Source organism: Panulirus ornatus, chromosome 52 (assembly GCF_036320965.1).
Source record: "Panulirus ornatus isolate Po-2019 chromosome 52, ASM3632096v1, whole genome shotgun sequence".
Taxonomy (NCBI): domain Eukaryota; kingdom Metazoa; phylum Arthropoda; class Malacostraca; order Decapoda; family Palinuridae; genus Panulirus; species Panulirus ornatus.
The window spans coordinates 6928165-6951504 of NC_092275.1; the positions used below are offsets into that span (position 1 = coordinate 6928165).

At 39.3% G+C, this 23340-nt stretch overlaps 1 protein-coding gene across 2 annotated transcripts in view; it reads left to right on the forward strand.

The window, feature by feature from the left end:
* The window catches only part of LOC139765018 (uncharacterized), a 160766-nt gene that overhangs the window by 73547 nt on the left and 63879 nt on the right, over window positions 1-23340 (forward strand). For both annotated transcript variants that reach the window (XM_071692092.1, XM_071692091.1), the window contains exons 10-12: window positions 2295-2495; window positions 16940-17011; window positions 18052-22239. In XM_071692092.1, the coding sequence (XP_071548193.1) occupies window positions 2295-2495; window positions 16940-17011; window positions 18052-22239 (4461 nt within the window). The remainder of the gene's footprint in view (window positions 1-2294; window positions 2496-16939; window positions 17012-18051; window positions 22240-23340) is intronic.

A 23340-nucleotide genomic window follows, 5' to 3' on the forward strand; every position in this document is an offset into this window, starting at 1 on the left:
TAGTGAAAGAGAAAGGAGAGGTGTTTGGAGATACTTACAAGGAAGGAGTGCAAATGACTGGGAGATGTATAAAAGAACGCAGCAGGAGGTCAAGAGGAAGGTGCAAGGGTTGAAAAAAGAGGGCAGATGAGAGTTAGGGTGAGAGAGTATCATTAAACTTTAGGGAGAATGGAAAGATGTTTTGGAAGGAGGTAAATAAAATGTGTAAGACAGGAGAACAAATGGAAACCGGTGAATCGAGCAAGTGGGAGGTAATAACAGGTAGTGATGGAGTGAGAAGGGGATGGAGTGAGTATTTTGAAGGTTTGTTGAATGTGTGTGATGATAGAGTGGCAGATATAGGGTGTTTTGATTGGGGTGGTGTGTGAAATGAGAGGGTAAGGGAGAATGGTTTGGTTAAGAGAGAAGAGGTAGTGAAAGCTTTGCGGAAGATGAAATCCAGCAAGGCGGCAGGTTTGGATGCTATTGCAGTTGAATTTTTTAAGAAAGGGGGTGACTGTGTTGTTGATTGGTTGGTAAGGATATTCATTGTATGTATGAATCATGGTGAAGTGCCTGAGGATTGGTGGAATGCATGCATAATCCTATTGTACAAAGGCAAAGGGGATAAGGGTGAGTGTTGCAACCACAGAGGCATAAGTTTGTTGAGTATTCATGGAAAATTATATGGGAAGGTATTGATTGAGAGGATGGAGGCATGTACAGAGCATCAGATTGGGGAGGAGCATTGTGGTTTCAGAAGTGGTAGAGGATGTGTGGATCAGGTGTTTGCTTTGAGGAATGTATGTAAGAAATACTTGGAAAAACAGATGGATTTGTATGTAGCATTTATGGATCTGGAGGAGGCATATGATTGGGTTGCTAGAGATGCTTTGTGGAAGGTCTTAAGAGTATATGGTGCAGGAGGTAAGTTGCTAGAAGCATTGAAAAGTTTTTACCAAGGATGTAAGGCATGTGTACAAGTAGGAAGAGAGAAGAGTGATTGGTTCCCAGGTTAAATGTCGGTCTGTGGCAGGGGTGTGTGATGACCCCGTGGTTGTTTAATTTGTATACGGCTGTAGTGGTTAGGGAGGTAAATGCAAGAGTTTTGGACAGAAGGGTGAGTATGTAGTCTGTTGGAGATGAGAGTTCCTGGGAGGTTAGTCCGTTGTTGTTTGCCAATGATACAGCTGTGGTGGCTGATTTGAGTGAGAAACTGCAGAAGTTGGTGATAGAGTTTGGAAGTGAGTCATTGGGTGGGGGAAGGGGGCGAAGGTTCTGGTAGTGATGAAGAATGCGTGGAAGGAGAGAACATTATTTCTGAGGACAATATGTGGTGTGAGGTGGTTTTATCAAGTAATGAGAGGGTAAGAGAGATGTGAGGAAATAAAAAGAGCAGAAGGTGTGTTGATATGGTTTGGACATATGGAGAGAACGAGTGAGGAAAGGTTGAGAAAAACACCAAATGATCGCCCTCCCAACTCTCATATACACTTCCAAAACTAGAAGCATTTAAGTTGAAGGTTTGTTACAGCATCTGTCCCAATGCTTCTTATGGCCATATATCCAGATGAAAATGTAGTCTCCAAACTTTTTTGGAGTAATCATGTGTATGGTTTTCTGCTTAATTGGGATTTCAAACCCATTTTAAGATTAAGCAGTTATGTCCCACCTCATGTTAATGTACATGGAATGTTATATACTCATCTAATGTGTTTGTCTTTGGACATATTTTTGTTAACATGATTACTCAAGCACAGTAGTGAACAGTTTCACATAATTACATCATATGAAATATGAGTTTTATAGCACATGAGTCAGTTCTGTTGCTTGGGTATCACCTGTTTCTGTGACTGACTTAATACTTACCAGGCATACCTTGCTGACCCTGTCTTATATCTCACATGTGGTTTCTAATCAGAACAGGGAAAACATCATTTAACATGGGATGAATATTTTTCTGTGGTGATCATCCTTTCTACCCCACAAGTCCTGTCACATGTATTATAGAGTGGCAGACTTGCAGTAAGTAGAATAGGGTTGGGAGCAGTATTTGCTAGTTTGGGAGGTAGGAGGTTGAAGGGTATCATGTTATGTCATCTTGGCATACATGATAAGAAGCTTGATTTTTTTTTTAAGGATAATTACCTGTGCAGTATACTCCTCTGGGTTGGGACATCAGAATTCTTAGATGTAATAAACATCTGTGCATTCCATGATGAATAGCATCTCATGTGGAAAGGGTTTCTTCAGGTAACTAGTACAAAGTACAAGTTGATAGTTGAGTTCTAGTTATTTGTTGCCCTGATTTGCAGATCATCAGTCATCCATGATGATCCTTCAACTGCCAGAATTCCAATTACCATCTTTACAAATCATACCTCAGTCACTTGGGATTGGCCATGGAGGAATAAGTGCTAACTGCAACAAAAACGAAAGCATAGTAATTAAACCAGACTCAAAGCCATCAATCCACCAAGCAAGAAAACATAGTAAGGGGGGGAAATCCCCAAATGGTATGTATGATGCCTTCCATATACAATAGATTGTACTCTTTTAAGAGTTACTACATATTAATTTTCAGTAGTATGTTACCATGATTTCCTGATATGTTTCATAAAGTGGACATTCACAATATTTACATCTCAAATACATTATATGCTTTTAAATAGTTGACTTAGAAAGCATAATGAATGTAGTTGATGGTTATGTGCATTCCTAGAAAGTTTAAAGATACTTTATGTAAATGATCAGATGTATTAGAAACATTTCACAGTACCAGAGCTGTGAAAAAAAAGATTTCAGAATCACAAGATTTTTTTTCTTTAGGGCTTAGGCTGATTTGACTGAATGTGCATGCTGGGAATGAATATGATTTAAAGAAAGATCTGTTGGGTCTGGTTGTGGTTTTGGTGCATTGCACATGACAGCTAGAGAATGGATGTGAGCGATTGTGTTCTTTCTTCATCTGTTTCTGGAGTTACCTTGCTAAAACAGGAAACATAGTTCAAATATGAAAACAAAGGGTGAGATAGTTGCTGTGTTTGGTGATTAAAATCCAGGTCTAAATGTGGCTGTAAATGTAACAGAGAGGAAGAGGAAAGGGTTACAGTGGCTTAGGAATGCTCAGGAGATAAAGTGTGGCCTGGTGAGGGGATATGCATGAAAGAAGCTGTAGAGCTTCTGACAGAGCTGTGGAACAACGTGAAAGAGTGTAGGTGACTTTATGATTGATATGAGTTGGTATGAAAAAGTACAGTGGGAGGTAGGTTATTGCTAGTGCCTATGTGCTTGGCAGTGAGAAGAATGAAAATGAGAGCGAGTGCAGTTTGGGGGTTAACTGAATGATTTTTTGGCAGTTTGATGCGAAGGTTCAAATCTTGATTCTAGTCATGAAGTCCCTTTTGTAAATGAAGAGGATTTTTGATCAGGAATACATGATTAAAAGATAGATTCATACTGTGATTTTGATCTGTAAGTTGACTTTTGAAGCATATTTTTTTGTTTTCAAAATAAAGGATTAACTTGTTTGACAGGTATGGAATGGTAAAGGAAAAACAAGGTTGCGCTACCTTAATCAGACTTGAAAATTAGGTCTAAAGTGCTTGTTACTTGGTTATGAATTAGATTTTTCACACTTAGAGATACATTACTGTTATATGCTACTATTATGATACTTACCTGTAGTTTGATAAAGTTTGGTAAAGTGTGTGAAAGAAGAAAGCTGAGAGTAAATGTGAATAAGAGCAAAGTTATTAGGTACAGTAGGGTTGAGGGACAAGTCAATTGGGAGGTAAGTTTGAATGGAGAAAAACTGGTGGAAGTTAAGTGTCTTAGATATCTAGGAGTTGATTTGGCAGCGGATGGAACCATAGAAGCAGAAGTGAATCATAGGGTGGGGGAGGGGGGCGAAAGTTCTTGGAGTGTTGAAGAATGCGTGGAAGTCGAGAACATTATCTCGGAAAGCAAAAATGGGTATGTTTGAAGGAATAGTAGTTCCACCAATGTTACATGGTTGCGAGGCATGGGCTGTAGATAGAGTTGTGCTGAGGAGGGTGGATATGCTGGAAATGAGATGTTTGAGGACAATATGTGGTGTGAGGTGGTTTGATCGAGTAAGTGATAATAGGGTAAGAGAGATGTGTGGTAATAAAAAGAGTGTGGTTGAGGGAGCAGAAGAGGGTGTTTTGAAATGGTTTAGTCACATGGAGAGAATGAGTGAGGAAAGATTGACCAAGAAGAGATATGTGTCGGAGGTGGAGGAAACGAGGAGAAGTGGGAGACCAAATTGGAGGTGGAAAGATGGAGTGAAAAGGATTTTGAGTGATTGGGGCCTGAACATGCAGGAGGGTGGAAGGCTTGCAAGGAATAGAGTGACTTGGAATGATGTGGTATACTGGGGTCGACGTGCTGTCAATGGATTGAACCAGGGCATGTGAAGCGTCTGGGGTAAACCATGGAAAATTCTTCGGGGCCTGGATGTGGGAAGGGAGCTGTGGTTTAGGTGCATTATTGCATGACAGCTAGAGACTGAGTGTGAACGAATGGGGCCTTTGTTGTCTTTTTCCTAGTGCTACCTCACACACATGAGGGGGGGAGGGGTTTTTATTTCATGTGTGGCGGGGTGGCGATGGGAATGAATAAAGGCAGACAGTATGAATTATGTACATGTGTATTTATGTATATGTCTGTGTGTTTATATATATGTATACGTTGAGATGTATAGGTATGTATATTTGTGTGTGTGGACATGTATGTATATATATGTGTGTGTGGGTGGGTTGGGCCACTCTTTCGTCTGTTTCCTTGTGCTACCTCGCTAATGCGGGAGACAGCAATGAAGCAAATAAATATAAATAAATACCTGTAGCATATGTTAAACTGTTAAACATCTACATTTTCTAAGATATATGAGATTCTGTAATATATAATAGCTGAAGTAAAGAGTTCTTTTATGTTTACATACCAGTAATTTTGGTAAAATCTGATGAAAGTGATATTGCCTTAATTCTGGCTTGTTCACTATTAGAGGGTCTATTTATAAAGTATAAAGCAGGTGTATGCCAGAATCATAATTTTCAGCCTGAAAAGTTAAGGTTGACCATTGTACTAAGTTGACTTGTAGGCTGTAATATACATTAAGTATGCTTGAGTGAGTCGTTTTGGGGTTGATGGGTGCTGTTAGAGTATGTGCCAAGGAGTTGTTAGATGTGAATGTGTTGAAAGGGGTGGCAGGTAAAATATATGATCATTCCCAAGTGGAGGTGAGTGTAAAAGTTAGTGGTAGCGTTAGGGAAAGAGGAAGTAGCATGTGTAAAAGAAGTGGTGAAAGTGATTGAACTTGAAGAAGGAGTCTTTATGCAGGGATTCCAAGAAAGATCGAGTGAAGTGTGGTGTAAGATAAAGAGTAAATGAAACTTAGGGTGAGGAAGAGTGAGAAACTTTTAGGGAAACTTTGCTTAACCCTTTGGGGCAGTTGACTTCATATGAGAGCATCTTGCACTGGGAGCAGTCAGCCTTTTATGAGAAATAGTACAGCCTCTAATAGTTATAGTGGCATCCCACACAAAGATTCCAAACATTACAGGCTTAAAGTTTTCCATATACTGGTAAGTGTATGTAGATATGATAATATTTATTTTTACTTATGTATTTTTGTTATGTCAGAGATGGAGAGAATGAGGAGAAGTGGGAGACCAAATTGGAGGTGTAAGGATGGAGTGAAAAAGATTTTGAGTGATCAGGGCCTGAACATACAGGAGGGTGAAAGGCATGCAAGGAATAGAGTGAATTGGAATGATGTGGTATATCGGGGTCGATGTGCTGTCAGTGGATTGAACCAGGGCATGTGAAGTGTTTGGGGTAAACCATAGAAAGTTTTGTGGGGCCTGGATGTGGAAAGGGAGCTGTGGTTTCGGTGCATTACACGTGACAGACTGAGTGTGAATGAATGTGGCCTTTGTTGTCTTATCCCAGTGCTACCTCGCACGCACGCAGGGGGAGGGGGGTGCCATTTCATATGTGGCGGGAATGGATGAAGGCAGCATGTATGTATATGCACATGAGTATATATATGTATATGTCTGTGTATGTATATGTATGTATATGTGCGTGTGTGGGTGTTTATGTATATACATGTGTATGTGGGCGGCTTGGGCCATTCTTTCGTCTGTTTCCTTGTGCTACCTCGCTAATGCGGGAAACAGCGACAAAGTATGATAAAAAAAATAATTTTTATTTTTACTTAATATACATAATTACTGTTTCACGCATCAGCGAGGTAGTGCCAGGAAACAAATGAAGAATTTCCCATCCCCTCATATTCACGTATATATACATGAAACAGCATCACAATCCCCCCGCTTCACAAGATAGTGCCAGGAAAACAGATAAAAAAGGCCACATTTGTTCACTTGGCTGTCTGGTGTCTTGGGCAACTGGATTGATGACCCGGCCAGGAGAGTGAAACCTAAGTCGAGATGATGAAGGCCCTGGCCCCCCCCTCTCCGCCACCCTACAACATAAAGCATCACTTATGCCATAAACACACAAGGGGACACACATATGAACATGAGGCACACACACACATGTTTATAACAGGAAGTTATTTATTCTCATTTAAATGAATATACTTTAAGATGGAAAAGTTTTATTGATTCATAAAGTGTATAACTGAACATAATGAAGGACATCTTAAATGCTTAAAACTATTAATGGAAATGGTAAGTATATAACTCTCACTGGTCTTACAAATAAGGAAAGGTGCAAATAAGGAACAGATGATGAACATAGAAAAACAGTGTTGCATTTGCTGAAATACATCGAAGTATAACCCAGGGCAAGCCTTTATGTATGTCTCAAAAGCAAATTTGGTATATATGATTCATTATTACTGTCACTTTGTAGTGATGATAGCGAGATATATAGATTGTAGAGTATAAAGCCTTTTTTTAATTTTCCAAAAGAAGGAACAGAGAAGAGGGCCAGGTGAGGATATTCCCTCAAAGGCCCAGTCCTCTGTTCTTAACGCTACCTCGCTATCGCGGGAAATGGCGAATAGTATGAAAAAAAAAAAAGATAGGTTAATGTAGTCTGTAATCACACTTTAAAGCCCTCTCCTTCCCATAAACAACCAATCTTCATTGTATTTTCCCAGCAAGCTTTCATATGCAAACTGCACAGCCTTCTATCAACGAATCTGTCTATATCTCTGTTGAGATATCTGTTTGTTAGAAGAATAAAATATAACACTGAGTGTGGAGGAACATGCTTATGGTATGATTGATAATAAACAGTGAGAGAACACTTGTAAAGTATAGAATTGATGGAAAAAAAAAATTATGTTTGAAATGAAGAGAATATGAGCAGAGAACACTATAGTTGCATATAACTTGATCTAAACAGAGAGTACAGTAAACCATAAATGCCAAAAAGAATAGATGAATGTGGCAGGGTTAGTGACATCTGCATAGTAAGCTAGCACTTTAGTGGTCGTCAGGTTGCACTCCTCTGACCCAAGTAGTTGTCTTTACTTTCTACCTCATTAACATGTGGACTACTCGCTTTCTGTCTACAAACATACAATATCTCTTGTCATCTGTAGCACTTGACAAATTGAAATTCACATTGTTCATTTTTCATAACTCGAGGTTTTCCTGCTCAATATGCTAGCCCTGCATTTTGGCAAAATGGTAGGAGTAGTAGATAGAAGTAGTAGGTAGGGACATTTGGGCAGGAGCATTAGGTAGAAACATTAGATAGAAGTAGTAGGTAGGAGCCTTAGATAGGAGTACAGTAATCATTAGAAGCATTAGGTAGGAACCTCTGCAAACACTGCACTAGAGTTGCCCTCTGCCTCTGGCCTGTTAAGGATGAGGCACTAAAGTCTAAGAAGCAGCACTGAAGTTCTTTAGCTATAGAGACTCTGTTGCCATGGCCACCCCTTTGAGGGAGTTCCAGTTGAAACAGGCATCAGAGATATAGATAGATTGATAGATGAATAGATAGAGATGACAGGAAACCTACATGAGATCTGCGTCTTCATGTTATATACTAGTAGTAGTTTATGGATTTGTGTCACTCTTAGATGATTGTGATTGATAATGAAAACCATTAGTAATCATATTGATTGTGACTAGAACATTTATTGAAATACCACACCTCACATGATATGCTAGAAAATACTCCTGGAATACATCATACACCTGGCAGTGGGGTAGCATAAGTTAAAGAGAGCACATCCCTGGTAAAGATTGTCTCAGCAGGTTAAGTTGTCTCATTTTATTCAGAAAAGTATGCGCAATTTGATCTTGAGAACAAAATTATGATTATTTGCTTTTACATTATTTGAGACTTTGCCTCAACTGTGCACAATGAATCGTTAAAGTAGCCTCACTGAAGGGTTAAATGTGAGGGTAAAATACATGGCATTCAGAAGGTGGGATTTGGATATTTGAGAAAGGGTAGTGAATGGTGGGATGTGAATATTTGAGTAAGAGTAGAGAGTGTTATGATAAGGAAGTTAAATCACTAGTGGTAGAGAATAGGGGGTGGTGTATACAAGCTGTCTGCAGGGAAGGATTGTGAATGATAGGAAAGAGTACAGAAGAAATCAGGAGGAGGTCAAAATAAGGCATTTGAGCTGAAATAGAGAGAGCACTTGAGAGGTGGGGAGAGTATCACACAAGCCACACAAAAAGAATTCAAGTTATTACATGGACTTGTGAGATATGCTTCACCTGAACAGTTTAGAAGAGAGTAACTGTGAATCAAGTGGATATAGTGTTCATAATGATGTAGAATAATGAAGACAGGAGGAAAAAGAGCATGATGTTGCCAGCAGTGAAGGTGGAGATGATCCCAGTCCCAGTGTGAAGAGAGTAGGTGGTGGCTGAGGGAAGCAGCAGTGTTGCATCACATGTCTACCTTATGGATACATATAGATGTCAATTTCATTTGTTTTTGATGCAAGTAAATCAGGTATAACAGGTGCCATTTCTGTTGATGAGAATTCCGAGGAACTGGACAAATTCTTTGAGTATTTTGATGGTGATATGGTGGGCATGATAGTGACTAAAACAAATTACCATTATGAATTTGTGAAGAAAATACAGCCAACATCCACAAGAATATCCAGTGCAGGTGTCTTGTTTGTGCTAACACCGCTAAAAGGCAGAGAAGAGTGCAGAAAACAAACTGGATGTGCACTGAGTTTGATGTACCTGTGTGCATACATCCATGTTTTAGTTGTACATACCAGACGAACAGTAGTTACTGAAAATAGAAGAGAGTGTAGATATGTAAATATGCGCATATATATGGTTGTGTGCAGGAGGGTGGAATTGCTGGAAATGAGATGTTTGAGGACAATGTGTGGTGTGAGGTGGTTTGATCGAGTAAGTAACGTAAGGGTAAGAGAGATGTGTGGAAATAAAAAGAGCGTGGTTGAGAGAGCAGAAGAGGGTGTTTTGAAATGGTTTGGGCACATGGAGAGAATGAGTGAGGAAAGATTGACCAAGAGGATATATGTGTTGGAGGTGGAGGGAACGAGGAGAAGTGGGAGACCAAATTGGAGGTGGAAAGATGGAGTGAAAAAGATTTTGTGTGATCGGGGCCTGAACATGCAGGAGGTTGAAAGGAGGGCAAGGAATAGAGTGAATTGGATCGATGTGGTATACCTGGGTTGACGTGCTGTCAGTGGATTGAATCAGGGCATGTGAAGCGTCTGGGTTAAAACCATGGAAAGCTGTGTAGGTATGTATATTTGCGTGTGTGGATGTGTATGTATATACATGTGTATGGGGGTGGGTTGGGCCATTTCTTTCGTCTGTTTCCTTGCGCTACCTCGCAAACGCGGGAGACAGCGACAAAGCAAAAAAAAAAAAAAAAAAAAAAAATGGTGAATATGAAAACACCTGTAATTTGCAACAGGATAGATAGCATTATTATGTAGAGGAATTACATATATGTATGAAAGGAAATTATAAGGAAACTTTAACATTGGTATAGTAAAATATGTGCATACATATTTTGCACGATGTGGTGAGGGATGCATTGTATGGCTGGCAGAGTCGGATTTGGCAGTGGCCTTGACTTACATGAAAGTATATTCATCTGTGAGCCTTTTAACACATGTGATTACAGATCTACCATATTTTTTGTATATATTATGTGTGTTAAAAAAGATAAATCTTTCATATGGCATGGAAAGAATAAAAGAGTTTTTTATTTTGAACATCCTGCTGCTAGGGTATACATAATATATGGGGCTGCATCAGTCAATGGGTTAAGAAATCAAGAACAGTACAGATGCAGACACCATCATATTGTGAATAAACAGTGGGAAAGACTTTGTAGATGCAGTGTCAGATGATTTCACCTTCATTGAAGAAGATAAGGCAACAGTTGCCCTTTCCAAAAAGAGGTTAGGATGATTTGTACTGACCTTTAGGACGGGAAAAATCAGTGGTGATTCTTTACAAGGCAGTGATACTCTATCGTGAACAGAATATTGCTGTGTACTGACAAATAGCTTACAAAGCAGTCAAAATTGCAGTGCTGTTAAGCATTCAGAGATCCTTCATGACCTGCATTAAAGTGGTTAAGGGGATAAACTGCAGTATTGGGATCAACTGAAATCACTGAGGCTGTACGCACACTTTGGGATGCACATGGGAGAGGCACATCATCATTTACATTTAGAAGATCTTAGAAGGCATGTCCGAAGCTAACACAAAAAGAATAATTACCTGTTGGCTTGGCAACCATGGAAGACTGTAAAACACTACCATTAACATCAAAAGATGTGATGAGAACAAAAATGAAAAATATCTTGAACCTTCATGGTCCAAGACTGTTCAACATGCTGCCTGTGGTTATCATTAACACTGCATAGTGCATGTTGAAGAAATTAAAGAAGGCCCAGGATAAGTACTAACAAGGTGTACCAGACCAGCTGGGCTATGGTGGTTACTTTGGCCTCTGGGCCATGGATTTCAGCAGTCTAAGCAACCAGTGTCCCAACTCAGCAGCCTGGACTTTGCCTTGGCTGTATGGGAAGAAGACATCCAAAGTCTGTGAGAGGCAAACACCTGTAGATCTGAACAGAAGTGAATTAAGTAACAGCAATTGTGGTGAGGCAGGATTATTTGAGGGTGAGATTAGGTGGGAGGACCTAGAAGATGTGATGTGCTTTAGATACCTAGAGTGGATGTAGAGGTGGATGTAACCATGTGGACTAGAGTGAATCATTGTGGGAAAGGGGGACTGAGGTCACTGTATTAGCTTCATTTGCTGCAATTTGTATATATTTTGTACCAATATGTTGTATCTGGAAGCCATGTTTTCCTGAGTCTGTGCATCGAAACAGAACATGGTGCAGTGAGTAGGATTGCTCTGCTACACGACTCATGGCTCATTCTGTCAAAATGGAGAAGGACTCATATTGGGTGATATGAATGTGAAAGTGAGATGTGATGGAATTTGTGAGATAGTGGGTAAATGGAGAGTTCCTAGAGTGAATGAGAATGGAAGCTATCTTGTGGATATTTGTGCTGAGAGGGGTTCATTCCTTGCGAACACCTTTTTTCAGCACAAGATGAACCACAGGTATACATGGATGAGGAATGATGGAAGAGAAAAGCAAAAGGCTTTGATTGACTGTGTGGCAGTGGATGAAAGATTGAGAAAGGTTGTGCTGGATGCTAGAGTCATGAGAGGATTCTTTAGAGACTGACCATTTTGCAGTTCTTGTGGGGATGAGGATCAAGAAGTGAAGATATGGTGTAAGAAAGAATGGAAAGGTAAAAGTGTTGGCAAGCAAGATGAATCATGAAAAATACAGGGAGGAGTATGAAGGGAAGGTAACAGAAAGCTTAGATGGAAGTGCTATGAATGTAGGAATGCCGTGTGTGAATGAGGTGCTGAAGATGTTTAGAGAAATACTGGTGAAGGCTGTAGAATCAGTAGTTGGATACTAGTTAGGGAGATACAAGAATGAAAAGGGCAATGCATGGTGGACAGAAAACATTAGAAAGCTGTGGAAGATAAGAAAAAAAGCATATGGCAGATTGCTCAATAGGAACATACCAGTGGAAGTTCAGCAAAAAGGAGGAGGAAGGAAGAATACAGAATATGTAAGTGGAATGTTAAGAAGCTGATAGAGGAAAGCAAAGAAAGCGTAGATGAAGATTTTAGAAATTTAAGGGAAAAGTTTTGGGATTATATATGTATGTGTATATGAGTGGATGGGCAATTCTTCTGTTTCCTGGCGCTACCTTGTTGACACAGGAAACGATGATTAAGTATGATGAATATAAAAAAAAGAAAAAGAAACTTTACTGGAAGGAGATAAAAACAGAAAGAGGTGGATGTAAGAGTGGAACTATAGATGTCAGAAATAAGGAAGGGGGATTTGCTGAATCAAAAGGAGGAAGTGAAAGGAAGATGGAATGAGTATTTTAAAGAACTGATGAATGTGGGAGAAAGGGAGACAGCAGTTTTTACATTCATGGGTATGGAGGAGAGAAAGAAGAGGTCACAAGTGGAGGGGCCTATATCAGTAAGGGAGGTAAGAAAGGCAGTAATGAGGCTGAAGGTAGGAAAGGCACCTGGAGTGGATGGGATTATGGCTGAAATGCTGAAGTATGGAGGAGAAAGTGTGATAGAGTGGATGCATCTTATATGTAATTAAGCATGGAAACAGAAGGTTGTGCCTGAGGTTTGGGTGAAAGCTATTATTGTTCATTTATTCAAAAGAAAAGGTGCAAAGGATGTATGTTGCAATTATGGTGAAATAAGTCTATTAAGCGTACCAGAAAAGTGTATATAAGAATATTAATTGACAGAGTGATGGAAGTGACTGAATACAGAATAAGTAAAGGGCAAGAGGGTTTTAGGAAAGTTAGGGGATGTGTGATGCGATGCAGATTTTTGTATTAAAGATGACTGTGGAAAAGTATTTAGCAAACGGTAAGAAGTTGTATGCAGCTTTTATGGATTTGGAGAAAGCATATGACAAAGTCGAGTGGAATACTTTGTGGGATGTGTTAAGGAAGTATGGTGTAGGGGGACAACTGTTAGATGGCGTAAAAGCCTTCTACAGAGGAGCAGTTGCGTGTGTAAGAGTGGGTGGAGAGCTGAGTGAAAGTTTTAGGATACATGTATGTGTGAGGTAGGTCTGTGTGATGCCACTGTGGCTTTTTAGTATATGTATGGACAGAGTGATAACAGAGATGAAAGCAAAACTAGGGGAAAAGGGGTGCAGAGATGGAGTGTGGTGGTGAGATATGGTGGCTAGTGGCAAACCTATTTGTGGATGATACTTTGTTATGTGCAGAGAGTGAAGAGGAGTTGCAGCAGGTTGTAAGTGTGTTTTATGATGTGTGTAAGCACAGGAGATTGAAGGTAAATGCTGATAAAAGTAAAGTAATGATGTTTGAAAGGAAGTGGAGTGAAAGTATATATTTTCTACAACCATATAGAGTGACTAAAGAAAGTGTAATAAATTGTGCTGTGGATATGGGGAGGAAAAGCCTGGAAGAAGTGTGGGAATATAAGTATCTGGGGACTGTCTTGGGTAAGTGTGATGATATGTAAGAAGAGATAAGGGAGAGAGCAGTACAGGGTAGAAGAGTCATTCTGTCCTTTTATAGAATAATGAAGGGTAGAGGTGTAAGTATGGAAGTGAAAAGACTATTAAGGGACAGCATAGTCCTCCCAACAATGGCCTATGCAGCTGAAATATGGACGTGGGATGAGGTACAGAGGTCAAGAATCCATGTTGTGGAAATGAGGTGTTTGAGAAATCATGGTATGACTAGATGGAATGAAGAAAGAAATGAAGGTTGTAGAGAGATGTGGTATGACAAAGAATGCTAAGGGAATGAATTGTGGAGTGGTAGAATGGGTGAAATGTAATACTTTGAGATGGTTTGGGCATGTGGAAAGAATGCAAGACTGGGAGTTGATTGTATAATTAAGGGGTTGGAGTGAGTGGAAGACCACCTGTGACATGGACAAATAGTGTGGAGAAATACTGGAGGGAGAGAAACAGAGGAAGAATGTGTGGAATGGTGTATGCGAGGGAGGCATGTAAGGACAGGGATAAGTGGAGACTCTTTTGCCATGGCCACCCCTTGATAGGAGTATCTAGTGGGAATGGGTGTGAGTGATATAGATAGAAAGATGTAAGATTGTTCATGATGTTTTTCCAGTATTACCAGCTGATGTTCTTTTGGGGCCAAGCATAATGTTCTATTTGTGGTATGCTCACCTAGTGGTTGTACCTTGGAGGTAAGTGGGCTTGATGACCCTGGCATTGATGGTTTTATAGTCTGCATCATATTGATGCAAAAGTTGCTTGCAGGCCTATCCTCTTTTTGAGCTGATGATAAGGGTCATTGCCTGATTGTGTCGAGAGGCCTTTTCTTTTTTTAAACCAGATTCTTCTCTTGGAATTATGTTTGTATAGGCCAGTGAGTGAGACAGATCAGACACTATCAAATAGTTGTCAGTAAGGAAAGACTCAATTTTTTCATTCTCTCCTTTGAGGTTGCATCTCAGTTGAATTATGCTACCAAACTATGTGGTAATCTGATTTATATATAACCCTTAGTTTAGAGGTTAGGGCAGTTAACCAGATACCCAGTCCTTGGGTAGGAATTACTGGAACCAAATTATTTTTTCCAAGTTTTTCATCTTGGGAAGGTTTATCTTCATTTTTTCTCCAGGCTTTAGTAGTGTTAGTACCCCTGGACTGGACAGCACCATCTTACCAGTGGCACCATCAGTTTGCTTTGGGTACTGTCATGTTTTTTTTAGTATTTTCTAGACTGTATGAGAGTGTAGGAAATTCACGTGAGTCCTAGACTCTGAATTTTACATGTGTAGTTTTTTTCTGGAACACTGCATAGGCACAGGTTTGGGGGAAATTAATATTTGACCTCTTACATAATGCTTTCTTTTAGTCCAGGGTTGAATATCCTGCTGTCAATGGATTGAACCAGGGCATGTGAAGCGTCTGGGGTAAACCGTGGAAAGTTTTGTGGGGCCTGGATGTGGAAAGGGAGCTGTGGTTTTGGTGCATTAAACATGACAGCTAGAGACTGAGTGTGAACGAATGTGGCCTTTGTTGTCTTTTTCTAGCACTAACTCATCCACATGGGGGGGAGGGGGTTGTCATTCCATGTGTGGTGGGGTGGCGACAGGAATGAATAAAGACAGCTAGTATGAATTATGTACATGTGTATATATGTATGTCTGTGTATGTATATATATGTATACTTTGAAATGTATAGGTATGTGTATGTGCGTGTGTGGACATGTATGTATATACATGTTGGTTGGTTGGGCCATTCTTTTGTCTGTTTCCTTGCGCTACCTTGCTAACATGGGAGACAGCAACAAAGTATAATAAATAAGATAATAACTTCATTTTTCATGAAGAATGTAATCATTGAAAGTGACTTGTGGTTTCTTTGAGTTCTCCAGCACTTGTCATCACAGAAAGTTAGGAATGCTATTGCCTGTCAGTAATGCTTGTGAAGAGCCCTCATTTCTGAGTATGGGGTTTATCCTAATTTGAGATTTACTTCTTCAGTCCCTTCTCTAGGAAAGAAGCTCCCTTTTTACCATGTAGCTCATGTGGGAGCTTTCAGTCTTACTTTAAGTAACCTTATGAACTTAATCTCCTTATGACTTATATGAATTCTTGTCTTGTATCCTGTATCTAGTGTCCTGTATCTTGTATCTTTGGGAGAATTGGTGAATTTCAAACTGTAAAGACACTAGATCTTGTCTCTACAATCTATTTTTGGTTACTAAACAAACTCCAATTTTTTGTGAAGAATTTAGGCATTGTCATTTTTTTTTTCTTTTTTTTAGAATGGTACAGAGAAGTTTAATAGGTCCTTTATGTAAACCATGAAGTGCCCCACTATTGTGATATTTGAATATATTTTGGTGGTTCTTGGAATTTCCCTTTAGGAGACTTGTTTCCGTTTATTTTTTGAATTTTTTTTAAATCCCTTTCCTCCCTGATGCGGGTATGCCTTTTGTGTTTGCAGGGCCAACTGCATCAGATAGAAATTTAGGTTTTTAAACACTAAAACCTTTCCTTTTATGAGATGGTGACCCACAAGCAAGTTTTTCCAATATTGTCACCTTGGCTGGCCTTTCCCCTCCTATTCTTTTGAAAGACCTTTACTCATACCATGTATGACCTCTTAGAGTTAGTGTTCATGATCTACAAAATGTATGAGCTTTGAATGGTTGGTTAGAGGTGGGTTAGTAACATCAGCCTGATGGCATTGCTGATTGGCTGTGTTGTTGGTCCAAACTGGGTAAGCAATTGCTGCAAATGACATTGAATTGTTTGCAAAGGGTGTATGAAGGCTACTGCTGTAATGACAGATATGAGGGTGGACTGATGTTTTTCCAAGAAATGTATTTCATACTTGTGGAACTCTGACTTCAAGAGAAAAGATTTTTCAACTATCAAAACCTACATAATGGATTAGAAGTGCAACCTATGTAGGGGAGGACTAGTGTGTTATAGGAAGTGTGGATTTTTGGTCTCCAGAGTTAGTTGTTGTTGTTGGTTTTGTGGTCTATAGTGCCAAGGAAGGTTTGCCACTTTGCTGTTTGTGTTACATGATTAAGTTAGTGATTGCATTGTTTAGAGCTTGAATCTGCAGTATGGTCTCTACTAATAGTGTGTTTCTTTGCCTTATTAGGTCATTAGTGTATAAGGAGAATTTGGGTTTTAGTGCTGTTGGTGTGAAATAGACATCATATGACAAAGTACCAAATACTTGTTGAATTACTGTTGTACTACACCACATGGTCTGCTCAACAGCTCTTCATCAAACCAAAACACTTGTTGCTGTTTTTCAGTCACAATTCACTTGTTTCATGATATGTAGTAGAATATTTGTTGATATTTGAATTTGTTTCTTCACAGCAGTGAAAGATGCCCCTGTTCTTATTGCCCCCAAGGGTAGACCTTCCATTCTTCCTCATGCACAGACCACTGGTAAGACATGAATGTCATGTTTCATATGTTTTTGCATTTATTGTTTTTTTCACAGATTACCCTTGACAAAAAAACTTCATGTGCAAAAGCATATGATGTGAAGATATGTATAGCACAAAATTGTTTAACTATGGTCTATTTCCTGCTAACGGAAGTGTTAATGCATAATTTTACCTTTCTGATTCTATCTGAGATTATTAGGATTACCCATTTCTGGCTGTTTTACATATGCTCCACCTTGATTTCCTTTTAGAGTTAATTGTGATATACAAAGAAAGAGCAGTCTCCCATGATTGGACTGCAGTGGTGTGTTTTTGTCAAACAGAATTCAAGAAATTTTCATGGTTATACCTAGTTTTACTCCACATTTTTTTTTGTGTTGTCCACACATTAATTGCTTAATGTGAGTCGATCTGAAAACTGTATCACTTGCAACACCCATCATGGAAATCAGACAAATGTGTCTGTTAAATGCCACTGAGACACCTTTATTTGAAGTCTTTGCATTTTATGAACAGTATACATTTCATGGGAACCTCTAACTGCATCTTTTGAATGCTCAGTAGTAAAGGTTTGATTTTGAGGGGTTTCTTCTGTTATATTTTTTCATATTTCATTAATTTCTTCATCTTTTTGTGGCACTACCTCGCTAATGTTGGAAACAGTGATCAAGTATGAAGAAAAATTCATACTTGATTGCTGATTCCTGCAGCAAAGAAAGGCTGCTTCCACTCACATCTAATCCCTATCCACAGTCAGGCCCCACAGACCTTTCCATGGTTTACCACATACACTTCACATCCCCTGGTTCAGTCCATTGACAGATATCAACAACTAGCTTGTATATAGTTGTAGAAGTAGAATATGGCAGTATCATTTGGCAAAAATATGCATTTGTCTCTTTTCCTTAAAGCAGGAAATAGCATATGACATAGTAAAGTGTATATGTAGGAGAATTTGGGAATTAAGAGAAAAGTGATTTTAGAGAAGTGATTTGAGATTGTATGAATCCTTGATACTGTTTCATTGTCCTGTTTCAGTTTTTTCTGGAGGAGCTGAATATGATCTTCAATCTCCCTACACTTCCACATTATCCCACAATGTGAGCTTTTCCATGCCAAACTCCAAAGGCTTTGGTACTTCTGTTAAAAGGAGGACAAAATTAAACAAGAAAAGCAAGCCATTAGTGGAAAAAGATAAGAAAAAATCCCCAAAAGCACAGAGAAAAACTTCAACACTGGCAAAGGCTGATTATGTAAGAAAGGCACAGATGCATGGTGAAAGGAGGACTAGGAAGCAAACAAAAGAAACACAAAAAGAAATTAAAGAATCACTCTTGAGCAAAAATATTATTTCAACTGCTCTTTCTTTTGCTCTAAATTCATTGTCCCCAAACAAAGATGCCAATTTATTAGGCTTTAGTAAATCACCTAGACATACATCACCACACAAAGTTGTTGAATGGTCAGTTGAAGAGAAGTCAGTGGGAGAACTTCCATCATTTAATGATTATTGCAGTGAAATGTTGCCCAAAGAAATGCAGACTAATGTGGTGTTGAATCAAGCTCAGGAGGCAACCATTAAGCAAGCAATGTTGAGGACCAGTTCAGAAAATGTTCTGTCTCTTAATGTAGAGACCGCTGAAAAGAGTTCTGTTGATGCAAGGTTTAGTATTGAGGATCAAAAGAAAAACACAGAACAAGATATGCATGTGGAATTAGTTAAAAATACTGATGCTGCTGAGCCATTGAATGCAAAATTCAACACCAGCAGATCTCCTCAACTGAAAGCCCTTCTTCATCTTTCACAGAGTGTTTCTCCATCTATGAAATCTGTTTCACGAAGTATTTTATCAGATAGTCCTCCTGTTGGATGTCTGCCAAGTAGAGGAAGCCATAGTGCTCCAAGTTGCAAGAGCAGCCACATCAGAGCTTTAGATTTCAGTACACCACAGAAGCACAAATCACCTGGTAGATCTCCACGGAAGGTTATGGCCAGTTTGAAGTTTTCACCAACAGCAAGTAAGAGTTCTTCAGAGAAAACAGTCAAGTTACCATTGTCAAATCCATCCAGTCTTCAGAGTATTCTTTCACCAAAGAAGAAAATCCTGGGAAAGATTCCTGAAGAAAATGAAGAGGTCTTTAGGAATATTGACACTGAGAAGAAATTGAAAATTATTGAGGAAAATACTGGAAATAAAAAGCTAGCTTCTGAAAAGAGTCCATCATCTTTGTCCTGTTTAGGAAAAAGAAAGGTAAGCACAGGCAGCACCTCAGAAGAAAGCTTGGTAAGAAGTGATACTGTCAGTTTTTTTAGCAGTGCGGGGCATTTAAGTGATCGGCAGCAGCAGCATGCTGGCCAGTTAGATACTGAAGATGAAGAAAGCTTAGTATTATATTTTGAGGATGACAGTTCAAGTTTAGATGTTGGAGATCAGGCCACAGATACTGGCAGCGTAGAATTTTTTGTAATGCCAAAAGAAGCAAGTAGTGACGAGGATCTTAAACACAGTGAGGTGCGTGAATTGAGCAGTAATTTGGTTGCTGAAACGGAAATTGAGAAAACTCAAGATTTTCCACTGGCATTGACAAGTCATACAACACCAACGACTGTGCAGACAGATGTCATGGGTTCATCAGACATGTTGAGTCACTATGATAGAAAAAGACTGAAAGTATTGAAGACCCCATGTAAAGATGGTGAGCTGTTAAGCTCTTACTCTAATTCGCTGTTGCCCATGACTCCTGTGTGCTTGGAACCAACAACTCCTATTTTTCCAAGTGAAAGTAGGCCTCTTTTTCCTCAGGACAGTGACCTTAACACTCCAGTTCCTCCTGCTCTTCCAAAGACACCTGCCGGTAGATCTCCATTCATAAAAGATTATCCTCAAGGACCTTATTCAAATAGTTCGGTTAGTACTTCATACTACATGCCATCAGAGCACTCCATAACAGACTCGGAAGGATGTTCCCCACCTCAGTTGGAAAATGTATGGGAAACAACTCTTATAGAGGAGCTTAGTTCCACCACCCATCAAGTTAAAAACAGCCCCAAATGTAGTAAAAGTAATGCAAGCCCCTCCAGAATGTCAAGGAAAGTGATGGGTGAGGTGATTGAGCAGGAGATGGATAAATTATTTTCAGGAGGTACTAATAGCTCAGTTTTTGATATTCAGGTTCAGAATTCTAAGAGAAGCTTTAATGGTCATTCTACTTTAGACAAGGTTTCTGACAGTATTGACACGAAGCTTAAAAATCCATCAAAGGGTAAGCAGGGAAAACAGAGAAGAGTACCTTCAAAGAAGTATCAGAATCTTGCTGAGTCAACGTGTTCAGAAGATGAAGTTGACCATAGTTCTCAGACTCTATCTTCAGACTTAAGCATGAATCAAAATTACAAACCACAAAGCAATATATCTCTGTCAAAGACCAAGGTAAATAAACGAAAAGGGTTGTTTATTGCAGAGGATATTGATGCTACTCCTGATGCAGCTGTGGCAGAGAGACCATCCCCTACTGACTTAGGAGATGAGGTTATTCGAAAATGTAGGAAGGCAGTTACTGAGAAAAAGGGGATCACACAGAGGTCTTTGTTACATGTGAGTGATATTGATTTTGATAATGGTAAAACAGTGGTCAGACACCAATATTGTAGGAGAAGGAATAAATCTGATGTTGAGGGGGTTACAAAATTTGTAAAAGGAAGTGAAGAACCAAATAGTGGACATAATGTTATCCAGAATGCTAATGAGTCACAGACACAAACATTAAGCATAGGTGATGGTAGTTGTCCATTTGCCAGAAAGGAAATTTTTCAAAGTGATTCACAGAGAAAGATTGCTTACCAAGTTACAGATTCACAATCAGTTGTTGCTGGACATATTGTGTCATCGCCTTCCACCTTATCCTCACAGAGTAATGTTGCATTAGGTACATCAAGAAGCAAAGTACAGAAAGTTAAGCAGTTTTTCTCAAAATGGAAATTAAGGAAAACTGTCACTAAGACTTTGAGAAAATCTCCCACTAAGAAAGGCAGCAGAAATATTGCTCCCATTGCTTCCAAAGCAAAACAATATGTCAGTGATATTTTTGGCTCAGATTTAAGCTTTACTGATGAATCTGATTGTGAGGCTAAAGGAAATGTTAAAAACGAGACAGTTAGGTTAATGGAGATAAGTCAAAGTAGCGCTTGCTTAGATACCAGCTTAAAACAAGGACTTGTGGAAAAAACTGGGAACAGTAAAAGAAGCCACAGATCTAAAAGAGGTCAAAAACTGTCTGGCGGTAAAGTACAAACCTCCAAAGTATCAGCATTGGTATCAAAGCCAAAGCCAGCCAGAAAGAGGTCAAACAGTGTTAGAAGGGGTGATCAAACACCCATTACACAGCAAAGGTCAGCTAGAAGTAAATGTAAACAGTCTATAAATGTAGATATTAATGAGGTGACAATAGAGGCCCTTGACAGAGCTGATAACACTCACTCTAGAGAGCTCCCTGAGGATGTGCTTAGGAATAGAATGGAGAAAGAAACTTCAGAGTCTAAAGTAGTTGTTAAACACAAGAGCAAAAGAAGATCCAAAGCCTTAAAGAATTCAAAAATTGAAAACAGTAAACAAGTAAATCCTAATTATTGTTCTTCAGACACATTGATGCAACTGTCGACTGGAAATGAGTTGAAGGTGGTGGATGTTGTTGCAGAAATTCATAAACCTCCCGAAATTCTTACTGACGTGTCTGAAGGAGTTAGGAAAGGAAGTGAACATTTTAAGAAATTCGCTCACAAAGAATCTATGAGTAATGACTTATGTCACTGGTTAAAACAACCAGTGACTCCATTTTCCGTGTGGGGCTCTAGATTAAGATTGCCAGAACAAACTAAATCGGAGAATTATGTAACATCGTTTGAAGATCTCAGAACTCAATGGTCGACCAGCTTGGCTTTACGTTCTTCTCTCTCTGATGTTAACATTACTGATACAGAAGATGACAGTCCTAGAAAATTGTTACATCAAACCATACCTGAACAATTTAACCCTCACCCCAAGACCATAAAAGGTATGAAGTTATCAACTCATTCTTCTGGATGTGCTCGCACCATTAGCTTTATGAATATTGTTTCCAAAGAAGTTCATCACCACTTTGAAACTGAAAGTCTTGGGGAGATTCATAATGTCACACCTAATCGTACTCAACTTCATAGGACTGGGAATAGTGGATCATACACTTCAGGTGAGTGTTTTACGGTAACCCTAATGTCTTATTTTCTGTTTGTGGTTCCTGTGATTAGTTTTCTTTGTTCTATCTTGGAGTAGTAATAGTAGTAAACTGTCTGAATGGATTGATTACACTGTAAAACAGTTTTTTTTCCTAGGTGGTAAGTGTTACTTCCTAATTGCTTATGCATAAAAAGTAGAGAAAAATGCTAATATTTCTTTCAAACTTTGCTTTTGTGACCAGGACAGTGATATTTTGAAACTTACCTATTTTCAACTGGACAGTGGGCAAATTTGCACATTTTTATTCACATAAAGTCAGAAAAGCAACAACATATGAATCAGAATTAACATGTATTTACACTTTTGTTAAGCAAAAGTGATCACAAAAGATGTAGAAATGAGTAATTTTTTGAGATTTACTCTTGTACTGTAAATCGTAATGATTACAATCAGACCCTAATTATAATCTCCCATCATGTTCTCATTATATGTTCCTTGGTAGTGGCGTCCAAAGTCCAGTATATCCTGGTGGAAGCGCTCGCCTTGCTCCTCCAAATACACTCCTGTGTTCTCCTTGAATTTATCAAGATGAATGTCAGGGACACCCTACAGCCCATTTTGCCGCGGTTCTTCACCGTAGTCTCAACCTGCTTTACATATTTTTGGCCTAGTGATTACCCAGGAAGCCCTGAACCCCTGCAGCAAAGCTGTACCAAGCTGCTTTCTCCTTCCTAGTGAGCTTCTTGGGGAATTCTTTGCACTCCAGGATCTTCATTGTCTGTGGTATGACAAAGACACTAGCTTGCCCCTAACCGAAGTCTTGAAGGCTGCGGACTCCTTATCTAGTGCAGTCACAAATTGTTTCATAAGGCCTAATTTTATGTGGGGTGGTGGCACCAACACCTTCTGGGGGCCCACCAGTGGCTTCTACTTGATGTTGATCATCCCCTCAGAGAATTTGGTCTGCTATGGCCAGTCCTGCCTGTGGTAGTGTGCGTAGTGTCCCTGCTGCCCCAGAAGCAGAGATAGAGGTGAAACTTGGTAAAACCGCCTTGGAGACCCATCAGGAATGTCATCATTTTTAAGTCTCCGATGACCTCTCAGCTGTACTCAT